The sequence below is a fragment of the Octopus bimaculoides genome, chromosome 9 (assembly GCF_001194135.2).
Source record: "Octopus bimaculoides isolate UCB-OBI-ISO-001 chromosome 9, ASM119413v2, whole genome shotgun sequence".
Taxonomy (NCBI): Eukaryota; Metazoa; Mollusca; class Cephalopoda; order Octopoda; family Octopodidae; genus Octopus; species Octopus bimaculoides.
In genome coordinates this window covers 15,023,960-15,037,787 of record NC_068989.1, presented here as the reverse complement: position 1 = coordinate 15,037,787, position 13,828 = coordinate 15,023,960, and the positions used below count along the sequence as shown (strand labels likewise).

Sequence of the window (13,828 nt, the reverse complement as noted above, 5' to 3'; positions counted from 1 at the left end):
ACCCCTAGGGGTCAGCCACACTTAAGTGGCAATATACTACACTTTATCGTGCAGTTACTGTTAATACTTCATTTAGAGAATTAACATATATATATATATATATATGACGGGCTTCTTTCAGTTTCCGTCTACCAAATCCACTCACAAGGCTTTGGTCGGCCCGAGGCTATAGTAGAAGGCACTTGCCCAAGGTGCCACGCAGTGGGACTGAACCCGGAACCATGTGTTTCACAAGCAAGCTACTTACCACACAGCCACTGAAGGTTTTCACACTCTTAGCATATATCAGTGATATTAACTTGCATGTTTTAAGCTGTATTTTTAAATTAATCATTTCCAAACAATAGTGTATAACTGCACACCATCAGCAAGCTAATGCAATTTACAGTTGCCATTAAATGTCTTTATTTATGCATAGTGTTTCATAACTGCAGGCAATGGTGTGTGTACATTAGATGTTAGCTGTCTCAAGGTTACTGCCTTTCTTACAGAGGCTTGTTGTGTTTATCACCATCATCAGTTAACCTCCATTTCCCATGCTGGCATGGGTGAAACGCTGTTCAACTGGAGCTGACTAGCCAGAGGATTGCCAAGCTCTTGCTAATGCCAATCATTTCACAGAATGTACTAGGTACTTATTCTGTGGCACTGGCACCAATGAAGTCACCAATAAACTTGTTGATAACTTGCAAGACTAGGCCCTTTAACTGACAGGGTGGATGAGGTGGAGAGGTAGTATTAAGGGATATGGTAGTGAATGGCTGGAGTATGACAGAGTGATGCTAGCAGGTATCTTGCTGTAAATTAGAGACGGGGCTACCCTAGTTGTAAAAGAGATAAGGACAAGATGATAGTAAAGGTGTGTCAAAAGAAAAAAACATTCTTTAAAACAAGAGAAGACAAGGATAATTTAGTCCAATGTACAATATCTGAATAAAAGATGAGGTGGTCACAGCTGGAAAGCCAATGATCATACCCATGGAATTAAGCCTCAAGTTACAGAGAGGTACAGAGGATTGGACAGGGTGAGTGGGTTTATATATATGAGATTAGAGCCTGGTGCAGCCATCTGGTTCGCCAGCCCCCAGTCAAATCCTCCAACCCATGCTAGCATGGAAAGCAGACGTTAAACGATGATGATGATGATGATGATATATATCGTCATTTAGCATCTGTTGTCCATGCTGGAATGGGTTGGCAAGTTTGCAGTCTGATTTGGCTCTGTTTCTACAGCTGGATGCTCTTCCTAATGCCAACCACCCCAAGAGTGTAATGGGTGCTTTTACATGTCGCCGGCACAGATGTCGTTTGTATGACACAACTGCGATTTCACTTGGCTTGATGGGTCTTCTTAAGCACAACATAATGCTAAAGGTCTCAGTCATTGCCTATTTATATATATATATATGCTTATTCTACTTGAGTAGTGAAGGCGCATGGCTCAGTGGTTAGAGCGTCGAGCTTACGATCATGAGGTTGTGAGTTTGAATCCCGGACCGGGCTGCGTGTTGTGTTCTTGAGCAAGACACTTTATTTCACATTGCTCCAGTTCACTCGGCTGTAGAAATGAGTTCCGACGTCACTGGTGCCAAGCTGTATCGGCCCCTTTGCCTTATTCCTTGGATAACATCGGTGGCGTGGAGAGGGGAGGCCAGTATGCATGGGCGACAGCTGGTCTTCCATAAACAACCTTGCCCGGACTTGTGCCTGGGAGGGTAACTTTCTAGGTACAATCCCATGTTCAGTCATAACCGGAGGGGGTCTCAGCATACTTGAGTATAATATCTACTTCCCCAATATTGACAGTGCTTATTTTTTTGTTTAAATATCTTGTATCATACACAAATAACTTCAATAGTTGCGCAGCAGCTCTGCTGATGTAGGGAGGAGTACAAACACCAAGGATTGTAAGTATTGAAGTTACTAAGATTGATGTTTTTAGAGATGAGTGTAGGATTTGAGGGTAGATTTTTGATGCTATTCTTAGATGCTCTCTTAATGGTCTTGGTGATAGTGTTTGCTTTGGTGCCATTAACAATAATATATTAAAGTAATATAATATTTACAAGAAGCAGTTTAAAATTAGAGTCGAAAGTGTTTTAGAAAATCACGGCAATCAATCTGAGTTAGAAATATAGAAGTGACAAAAGAAAAACAAAATCCCTTTTTTTTTTTATAAATATATATCATGGTATTGAAGCCTTAACTCTTTAGCATTTAAACCAGCCATATCTGGTGCAAATATCCTACCTGTTTTATATTCAAACTGGCCAGATCTGGCTTCTCACATCTACCCGACAATGTAAGTCTAAAAATGGCTATTCACATCATCAAAATCTGAAAACTATGAGATAATAATGCATTGATTATTGAAGAACAATGTGACTAAATAAGCATTACATTTGACATAGTAATCTGAATGCTAAAGAGTTAAAAATCCGTTATCAAGAGTAAATGTAGATTGAACTTAGCTCTAATTTGCACATGTGGGTTTGCCACATGCATAGGCTGTTTATGTTTGTCACTTAGTGTTGCACTCCTGTTTGTTGTTGATGGTGGGATTTTTTTTTTTTTTTTTAACAAGAATGGTCTTTTTAATTCTCAAGTTTCTGATATTCCATTCTGTGGCTTTGGTGCTCACCATTATTATGCCCTGGTTACAACATCTCTCTAGATGTTTTTCAAAAAAATTTTTTTTTTTCTTAAATTTTAGGCCGATAGTACTACACAAGATGCAAGCCCATCAGGTCAGTATTGACATATTATACCCCTTTATATTTTAATTATGTACCCCTTTTATGTTTTTTATTCAAATTTGAAGCATATCTGTTTTAAAATTTTCATTGAATGTTTTATTTCACATAAGCATGTTCTTAAAATATTCTGTTGTAGCACATTTGGCACTCTCCTGATTTTATAACTACTGAGAAAAAGAACAATAATAGTAAAATGCTGTTCTGTTTAATTAAAATTATGTTTAAACAGTATTAAAGTTTAATCTATAAACCCTGACACTCTACACCTTTATGTCCCAAATAGATTTTTCAGCACATTTTACGTTTATTATTATCAAGATAATTACTTCAATGTTTATTATGTAATTAATCTGATAAACACTTCTCATAGCTTCAGTTTTGTAAATTTTCTCAAAGGTTTACACAACTACAGGCTAAACGATGTTTACATTGTTAGCTTGGAAATGTTTAATGTACTCATAAGAAATGTTAAGGTACACAGAATGCAAACATTGCATCTGGTAAAGAAACTCTAACACCATGAAATGCAAAAATTAATTAATTATGATAAAATGAAGACATTCAAGCGAGGTCGTTGCCAGTCCCGCCAGACTAGCTCCTGTACAGGTGGCACATAAAATACACCATTTTGAGCGTGGCCGTTGCCAGTACCGCCTGACTGGCCTTCGTGCCGATGGCATGTAAAAGCACCCACTACACTCTTGGAGTGGGTGGCGTCAGGAAGGGCATCCAGCTGTAGAAACTCTGCCAAATCAGATTGGGGCCTGGTGTAGCCATCTGGTTCACCAGTCTTCAGTCAAATCGTCCAACTCATGCTAGCATGGAAAGCGGACGTTAAACGATGAAATAACATTCCTAATTTTTCTGTCATAAATATCTAGTAAATTAGAAACCGGTTGTGGTTGAAAACAATTAAAACCTAAATTCTTGATTCTCACATTGCAGCTGTTATTGTCCCTTATATCTGATCATATTTTTCTAGGTGGAATATTGTCATTTTAAAATGATTTTGTTATTGTGGTAAAATAATGTTTATAGACTAGTTTATTATATTTAAGATGATTCCTTGGAGGAACGACATAATAAAATAAATTAACATTTCAGCATTTAAACCAGCCATATTTGACTCAAATATTCTTCCAGTTTTATGTTCAAACTGGTCAGATCTGGCCTCTCACACTGACCCTAAAATGTCATTCTAAAAATAAAAGAACTGCATCATCAAAGTCTCAAGGCCATGAGATAATGCTTGATAAATTCAAAACAATGTGAATAATTAAGCATTACATTTGACAGTGTAATCTGAATGCTAGAGGAGTGAACTAATATAAAGCATACAAGAAACTCAATATAGTTGAATAGTCCCAAGTCTGGAATAATTATGAATTTGGCTTCCTTTTACAGGCATCACTAATTTATTGGTGCAATCTATTTCTTAGCTTCCAGTGGCTGTATGTTGATTGAAACAATTATTTTCTTCAATATTCTTCTGCTTATAATAATTATTTTATCAATTTATTTAGTTTCAGAGAGTAAAACTGGAGACACAAATGGTGTGGTCTCCTCAACTTCATCTTTGGGTTCATGTCAAAGTTCATCATCAAGTATAGCCTCTCCACAGACTGTATCATCTTCGTTTATCTCACCATCTCGTCTTAGATTTTGTAAGCCTTCTGTTACAGGTATGATGGTTTTTACTCTACTTCAGCTTCAACATAATCTTAATACTGATTTGCTTGCTTAAAAAGAAATATGACAAAAAAAGTTATCATGGCATTAAATTAAAAGAAGGAATGATTCCAAGTTATTCAGTACATTTAATATCTCTTGTTTTTTTACTTTTTACATTCATACTCTTACTCTTTTTACTCTTTTACTTGTTTCAGTCATTTGACTGTGGCCATGCTGGAGCACCGCCTTTAGTCGAGCAAATTGACCCCAGGACTTATTCTTTGGATGTCTATTACTTATTCTATCGGTCTCTTTTGCCGAACCGCTAAGTTACGGGGCCGTAAACACACCAGCATCGGTTGTCAAGCGATGTTGGGGGGACAAACATATACACACATATACATATATATATATATATATATACATATATACGACAGGCTTCTTTCAGTTTCCGTCTACCAAATCCACTCAGAAGGCTTTGGTCGGCCCGAGGCTATAGTAGAAGACACTTACCCAAGGTGCCATACAGTAGAAATGAACCCGGAACCCTGTGGTTGGTAAGCAAGCTACTTACCACACAGCCACTCCTGCGCCTATGAGTATTATTTACTTGCTTACCCAAGCCATGCAATGCTACTGCTTGACAAAGACTCAGAACTGCAATATATTTAGTGGTTGAGAGGCTTAGATGCTAGACAAAACTTGCACCATGAATTTATGCAAATAGTGTGTTGGATTGGATTGCCTAGCCTATGTTCGTTCCACTGCTAAATGAAGGCCTCACAATGTTCTTTCCACTAGCCATGGTCCAATGTGAAGGCTGTGATTTTGAGCTTGTGACCATACCGGTTGGATGAGGCTACTGTTGCACTGGCTTGATGTGGTTTGGCAGAAGGATGTAGGTTTCTTTTTTTCTTCTTAATATATGTATATATATATATATATATATATATATATATATATATTACTACTTATACTCAGGAGTAGTTAAGTCAATTATATCAACTCCAGCACTCAGCTAGTACTTATTTTATTGACTCCCAAAAGGATGAAAAACTTAGCCAACCATGGCAGAACTTAGTACATAAAGGCTGACAAAAAACCACTAAGCGTTTCGCCCAGCAGGCTAACAATTCTACTAGCTTGCCTTGTAAACAAACACACACACACATTCATATATGTGTATGTACATTCACTGGGCTTTTACAGTTTCCATCAACCAAATTATGCTCAGGGAGTATTGGTTGACCCAAATGTTTGCTTAAGTGATATTGGCCCAAGGTGCTGCACAGTGTAATTGAACCCAGAACCATATGGTTGTTAAGTGAATCTCTGATTCCCTAGCATGATTAAAGAAATAAATAAGACAAACTATTTTACTGTGTTGGCATGAAAAGAAAAACAAAAAAATCATTTACTTGCTGGTTTATGAAGTTTCACCTTTTTTTTCTTTTTTATATTTCTGTCTCGTTACAGTTCTGGGTGTTTCCACATCATCTAACCCAGGTAAGATGAGAAGACTTGGAAATTTTTATTTTCTTATTTCTTGTCTGAAAATGTAAAAATAGTATTAGCTTTCTGTATAGATTCGATTATTATTCTGGGATTTTAGGGGACCCAAATCATCTCTGGCAGGGTGTCATGTTTTCTTAATCTCTTCTGGTCTAGCTTAATTTGTCTTTTATCTTTTACTTGTTTCAATCATTGCACTGCAGTTATGCTGGGGGCACCACCTTCAAGTGTGTAGTTGAACAAATTGACCCCAGTACTTATTCCATTGGTCTCTTTTGCCAAACTGCTTAGTGATGGGCAGTGGAGGCCAAACACAAACATATGTACATATATATATATATATATATCTATATATATATATATATATAGAATGGGCTTCCACACAGTTTCCATCTATCAAATTCACTCACAAGGCAATTGGTTGGCCCAAGGCCTTAATTGAAGACACTTGCCTAAGGTGCCACACAATAGGACTGAACCCAAAACCATGTAGTTGTTAAGCAAGCTTCTTAACCACACAGCCATACTTATGCCTTGGTTATTTCGATTTCTTTGTTACATAAATTATTTCAAAATCTCTCTTTGCATTTCAGTGACAGCCATAAAATTCCTTTTTCCTAATCTCCGCTTTCTTCTGTAGCTATGGTTACTAGCTAGTAGTAGATGTTGCATAGATATGCTTTGTAAAAAAGTATACTGTTGAATTTATCGACTTTACATGGTGCACTTTTTATCATGCCAACTCTCTCCACCCTGTAATAACATCTATCTGGCTACCCTCCTTTTACTTCCACCCCTGCCTCTTCTCGAAGTGTTTGTTTAAGATAACCTAACACCCTCACACCACCAACACCACGACCACCATCTTTGTTATCTGCTGGATGAGAAGGTCATGAAAATTCTATCTGAATTGCCTCTGCAATTCCGAATAGCTTACAAACCATGAACCCCAGAGCTAGTATTAGTTTGTAATGAAGAATTGCTACGAAAGGGAAACTGAAACCAGATGTGTAAAGGAGCAGGAATACAATAAAATTTAAGACGCACGTCCCCCGCCTCTTCCTTTAATTGTAGAAGTAATGTGTGAAGTTAATATTTATCTTGCTTTGTGTCTTGAAGCCAATCTTAACTTTCTTTATTATGGTTCTATTGAAATGCCAACCCGTATCTTATCTTACAGTTCTTGCTGCTAGTAAAATGATGCCAAACCCTTTTGCTCCTAAAGCCTCCCTAAAGAGTGAAACTGTATCACTGGCATCTATAACATCACAGTCTTGTGAAGGTCAGTTATTTTCTTTATACTTTTAGTGTTTTGTTTCTCTTTGAATTGTTGTTGACGTGAAGCTAGCTGTTGATTTTATCATTTATATCCGCTTTAAGGGTTATTTACAGCAAAGTTTGGGTCTTTTTTTTTTTTTACCCCTTGTTGTAAGCTGCTTGAAAGAGATCATAGTTGAGCAATTCAAAAACAGTAATGGAAGCCCATTGTTAAATCAGTGCCTTAATTAGTGGCTTAGTAAGGGTTCTCAGAGTCTAAAGACAAAGACATCAAAGGAAATTCTGTGCCCCCTTATACTTGCTCCCAAAGGCAACTGTCCCTTACACCTCTGGTATGAGCTCTATATTTTTTTGTAGAAAACTCTATATTTCAATTAATTCTTAAAATAGTTGTGAATCCCAGTTGTTTTTGTAAAGCAAATATAAATTTAATTTTAAATATATAAGTGTTTTAACCACAACAAAAGTGTCTTTTATAAATTTATGAATGTCTAGTCTCAAAATAACTCAGATAAAATCTCCCTCCAAAAAAAAAACATCTTTTAACACAAGAGAAGATATGGATAATTTAGTTCAATGTACAATATCTGAATAAAAAAGATGAGGTGGTCACAGCTGGAAAAACCAATGATCATACCTACTGGATTAACCCTTTGGTGTTTAAACCAGCCATAGCTGGCCCAGATATCCCAGCTGTTTTATGGTCAAACTGGCCAGATCCAGCTTCTCACATCCACCTAATAATGTCATTCTAAAGACAAACACTCACTTAAATGAAATCTGAAAGCTACAAGATAATGATGCATGATTAGTTCAAAGCAATGTGAAATAAATAATCATTACATTTGACATTTTTAACACTAACGTAAAAGCAGTGTTATTGTATGAGGCTGAGACATGGAGAACAACAGTTAAGTCAAATAAGCAAATACAATCATTCATCAACAGGTGCTTGCATAGTATACTTAATATCAGATGGCCCAAACACATAAGCAATATGGAGTTATGGCAAAGAACGAATCAAGTTTCGATTAGGAAGCAAATATTTAAGAAAAAGTGGAAGTGGATTGGTAGCACAATTAGAAAGGACATACCAAATGTAGCGAAAAATGCTTTACAGTGGAATCCTGATGGATATAGAAAGAGGGGTAGGCCTAAGAACTCGACGTAGATCAGCACAAAAGGAACTAGAGAAAGGGGGACATTCATGGCAGAGTATAAGTACAGAAGCGAGAAATTATGCGACATGGAATTCAATTATAAGTGGCCTATACTCCACGTTGGAGGGTTAAAGGCAAGAAAAAAACATTTGACAGAGTAATCTGAATACTAAAGGAGTAAACCTAATCAACAACCTCTTTGCAGCTGGATTATAATATTGATTGGTAAATATCTTTGCTACAGGCTCAGCATCAAACTAATGATTAGATACCAACTAGTGACTCTTTCTTGGGCTTTGATGACATATTGACTTAATTGCTTGATATTTCCCTTTACAGTTCATCTTTCAATTGATTTTCCTTTCTCTTATATTTACATCTTTTGTTTTATTTCCTTGTATGTCATAGGCATTATTGCACCAAGTCGATTTGGTGCTTCCCGCCAAGCTGATCCAGATTCTACTGGTATGTTGAGACCTATTACCATTTATAAATTTTTTTTCAATAATATACTTGGTTTTCCTGTTTAGGATTTCTAGGCACAAGACAATACACTGTCGTGGAAGTGTCTAAGGGAAATAATTCTGTGAGAGTATTATTTTTAAAAAATATATATAACTGAAGTGTAATTAAAACATATCTTTTGTCTATTACTTCCTGCCTGTCCCATAATAATGACAAGAACGAATGCAGTTTGAATCTTCCAATTCTAAAGAAAATCGAAATCGTTTATCTTAAGAAAATACATTTATATGTATAAGATGTGTAAGAAACCTCTCACTCGAAAATCAAGAAAGCGTTAGTTACAAGAAGGACATCTAGCTGTAAAACAGTGCTTCAGTAATATGCCTAATCCATTCTAGAATGGAAAAGCAGACAAAACGAATGAGCAAATTTGTGTGTGTGGCTTTTCCACTGATTTACATCTATCATAGTGGAGGCACAATGGCCCAGTGGTTAGGGCAGCAGACTCGCGGTCATAGGATCGCGGTTTCGATTCCCAGATCTGGCGTTGTGAGTGTTTATTGAGCGAAAACACTTAAAGCTCCATGGTGCTCCGGCAGGGGATGGTGGCGAACCCTTCTGTACTCTTCCACCACAACTTTCTCTCACTCTTACTTCCTGTTTCTGTTGTACCTATATTTCAAAGGGGCCAGCCTTGTCACACTGTGTCACGCTGAATATCCCCCGAGAACTACGTTAAGGGTACACGTGTCTGTGGAGTGCTCAGCCACTTGCACGTTAATTTCACGAGCAGACTGTTCCGTTGATTGGATCAACTGGAACCCTCGACGGAGTGCCTACAACAAACATCTATCATAAGGTGTGAACTGATAAACGAGTACTTTCAAATAAAGATTGCCTCATGGTATTTGTTCTGAAATGCAGCTGTAGTAACGCTGTGCGCATGCGTGGAATTCAACATCCAAGCTTTCCCGCTTTATTCTGTCTCTTTCTTACTGGCCAGCGATTGAGCAAGGACGTGTCTAGCTGTCTTCTCTCCATCTTTCGAACTCACGCCAGACAGCTCACATCAACATACCAACGTCTCAGCAACCATGTTCTCACTCGCAGAAGACGTCTCAACAACCAAGAGATTGTGGCTATTTTCCACCTTAAATAAATATTGTTGAGTTGATAGTTTGGAGATTTGCGTTCCGTTCAATTCTAATTTAATATAGGAAAGCAGGTGTACATCTAATGATGTATAACCCACTTTCCAATACAGCAAACCAATGATTGGCTCATTGGAAACTTGCAACAAACAATGGTACTATTGACACTATAAGACTGACAAACATTACACCTTAACACTTCAGACTAAATGTCATTAAAATAACTTTGTATATTGTTTTCCAACTATGCTCACCTAAAAGGAGATGGTTAGATCAGTTCGCATTGCCCCATAAGGAGCATAGGGCTGGTTTCCCATTTTTTTTCTGGATGGGATGCTGGTCTGTTGCAGGATTGCTCATTTTTACCAGCTGAGTGGATTGGAGCAACGTAAAATGAAGTGTTTTGCTCAACAACACAAAGCATCACCTAGTCCAGGAATCGAAACCATCATCTTATAGTTGTGAATCCAACACTAACCAGTAAGCCATGTGCCTCCACTAAAACGAAATGACAGTACTTTAATATATTAAATTGTATTTTAAGGAATGTTTCTATTTTTGGTCAGCAGGTTATGGGCTTTGTTTAGATAGGTAGTTGTAGAGCATTTTAATACATATATTTTTTTTCTCTTCCCACAGATGGAAAACGTAGTGTTTTCTGGAACACATCCCTTTTAGCTCCCTCTAAATTTAGTAAGTATCATTATCAATTCTTTTTTTTTTTTTCCCTATTGATGCCAGTATAAAAGAAAAACACAATACACAAATGTTTAATTGATGATGTTGATTTAAGGTTAATAATCAAAATGGTAATGCAGTCTTTTACCACCTGGTATCAGTCAATAGGATGTGGCTGTTTCAATGCTGATGGTTCAGAACAGCTGACTGGACATTTGACACTGAAGACAAACACACACACACACATATATGTATATACGATAGGCTTCTTTCAATTTCCATTTACCAAATCCACTCATAAGGCTTTGGTCAACCCAGGACTATAGTAGATGATACTTGCTCAAGGTGCCACACAGTAGGACTTGAACTGGAATAGAAAGGAAACTTACCACATAACCATACCTGTGCCTATTCTCTTTTATTCTTTTACTTGTTTCAGTCATTTGACGGCGGCTATGCGAGAGCACTGCCTTTAGTCGAACAAATTGACCCCAGGACTTATTCTTTGTAAGTTCAGTACTTATTCTATCGGTCTCTTTTGCCGAACTGCTAAAGTTATGGGGATGCAAACACAGGAGGTGGGGACAAACACAGACACACAAACATATATATACAACGGGCTTCTTTCAGTTTCCTTCTATCAAATCCACTCGCAAGGTTTTGGTCGGCCCAAGGCTATAGTAGAAGACACTTGCACAGAGGTGCCACGCAGTGGGACTGAAGCCGGAACCATGTGGTTGGTAAGCAAGCTACTTTCCACACAGCCACTCCTGCGCCTATGTTTGTATTCACATCACATGATACACAAACTTATTGTTTTACCAACACATATCCTTTATTTCATTTGTGAATTGTAACTTTTTACGATTCAGTTAACTACTAAATTCCAAGTCTTCTTCAATCTGCCTGTAGTCCATATAGTATCTTGTAAATATCTCCTTAAACATTTTCAATCACTTTACTATCCATGTGCATTAAGTGCTCTTAGTACTGCAGAAGTCTTTCTTGCATATTAGCAATTAGTTACTTTCTCAATACATTGGCATGCAATCTCTGCCTAAAGTGTTCGTTAAATACCTAATAATGAAATAACTGTTAGACAAATAGTGTTTGCTTTATATTGGACTAGACAGACATCAGAAAGCACAAATAGTAGTCAATGAAGCAATCATTCAACCTGCTAAATAGTAACAAGATATCATCTGATTACTCTCTACAGTATTTTAAAAAGAGAGAGAGAAAGAAGGGACACATGGGATGATGTTATCTTGGGTATCAAAAACAATCAGGATAGTCATAGTTGGAATGGCTTCCATCATAGGTTTGCTTAACAGCCAGAGCTTCTATCAGAAATTTTCAACAGAGTTGATGGAGAGCCATGAAGACAAGACAAAGACATCCAACCAGCGACATTCAGTAACAATAAATGCGATTGGTTGAAGCTTTTTAAACAACTGATGTTGTCTATTCATATAACTTCAGTAACATTGGTGTAGATGCTATATGATATCATCATCATCCTTCAACGTCTGTGTTCTATGTTGGCATGGGCACATGGTTTGACAGGACCCAATTTGTCCAAGGACTGCATTGTGCCCCAGTATCTTTTGACATGGTTTCTACAGCTGGATATCCTTCCTAATGCCAACCGCTTTAAGCATGGACTAGGTGCTTCTTTTTTTTTTTATGTCACCTACACACTATTGCGGTTGCCAGGCAGCTCCCAGAACTACAAATCCTGGAGGGAAGGGATTAGCTTTATTACTAGTGAACAAGGGGATTGAACTCTGAGAAGTGGGGGAGCACAGTGGAGGTTCTTAAAGAGCAATTTACCAAATTACTAAATTGAAATGGATGGTGGGATTCATTTTCCTGATCATTCAGGTTAATATTCTAGGGCAGGGGTTTTCAAACTGTGGTCCGCGGACCACAGGGGGTCTGTAGACAGCAAATACTTTTTATGGGTAATTTGATTTTATATATGTTTTTTTAATCGAAATCTTTTAATTGACAATAAACCTATTTGTTAAATACTGTTAAATAAATAAATGTAAAAATATATGTTATTTTCAGCAAATATTTATGTGTAAATTTCATAAGCGTTTATAAGGGGGTCCCTAAGGTAAAGCCTGAAATATAAAGGGGTCCACAAGTCAAAAAGTTTAAAAACCCCTGTTCTAGGGTGTCTGTTGTGTTTTAATATATTCACTTTCCTGTAACTTGTGGGTATGCCTTGATTCCTCTTCACCATTTTCTTTCTTTATCCTGGAGTAGCCATGTGTCTCCCCTGTTCTAAGACACCTGTGTTTACCCTTTTTTCATGCTTCAGCCTTTCATCACCTGATATAAAGCCACCTCTCTCGGTTGAGAGGTTTTCTTGGTGACTCCACTAGTACTGTTGCCATATAGAATGTAACTGGTACACCATGGGTAAAGGTTGTCATTAAAAGGGCATCCAGCTGTAGAAACCATACCAAAACAGACATTTGAGCTTGGCATATCCTCTGGATCATCAGCTCATGTCAAACGATGATCACATACACACACATAGCTTAAATATATGCCAAAAGGAGATCATCTTTATTTGAATTAATTAATTTTTTTTTTTTTTTTTTTTTTTTTTTTTTTCCCCCATTCTAGATGTTCAGTCTTCTCAGAATGTTCACTCTTTGATCAAACCTGCCACTTTACCAGACCCTACAAATAAAAATTCTGTTGATAAAAGTAAGTTTGGATTATCGCTTTGTAATCTTTTACTGGTTTTTGTCATTGGACTATGACCGTACTGGAGCTTTGCCATCAAATGTGTTCTTTATGTATGTGTGTGTGTATGTATATATATATATATATATATATATATTTAATCAAAAGATTAAATGTGGTACTTAAAATGTTTGAGGCACCAGAATTTGGTAGGGTAAAAACCAAAAACAAAATCAAGAGATTTGGTGGATAAAATTTGAAGAAAAGCAACAAAAATTCAATAGGTTATAACAGTATGTACGTTTCGTACAAGCTCCATTTATTCATGTAGTGAGAACACTACATAGAATGTACAATGAAAATGTATTCTATGTAGTGTTCTCACTACATGAATAAATGGAGCTTGTACGAAATGTACGTACCGCTATAACCTATTGAATTTTTGTTGCTTTTC

General features: G+C 37.0%; 1 protein-coding gene across 2 annotated transcripts in view; it reads left to right on the top strand.

Moving 5' to 3' along the window:
* LOC106874619 (ran-binding protein 3) overlaps positions 1–13,828 on the top strand; it is a 43,465-nt gene that overhangs the window by 9,674 nt on the left and 19,963 nt on the right. For both annotated transcript variants that reach the window (XM_014922409.2, XM_014922411.2), the window contains 7 exons: positions 2,714–2,747; positions 4,280–4,438; positions 5,904–5,933; positions 7,120–7,221; positions 8,786–8,842; positions 10,633–10,686; positions 13,312–13,395. In XM_014922409.2, the coding sequence (XP_014777895.1) occupies positions 2,714–2,747; positions 4,280–4,438; positions 5,904–5,933; positions 7,120–7,221; positions 8,786–8,842; positions 10,633–10,686; positions 13,312–13,395 (520 nt within the window). The remainder of the gene's footprint in view (positions 1–2,713; positions 2,748–4,279; positions 4,439–5,903; positions 5,934–7,119; positions 7,222–8,785; positions 8,843–10,632; positions 10,687–13,311; positions 13,396–13,828) is intronic.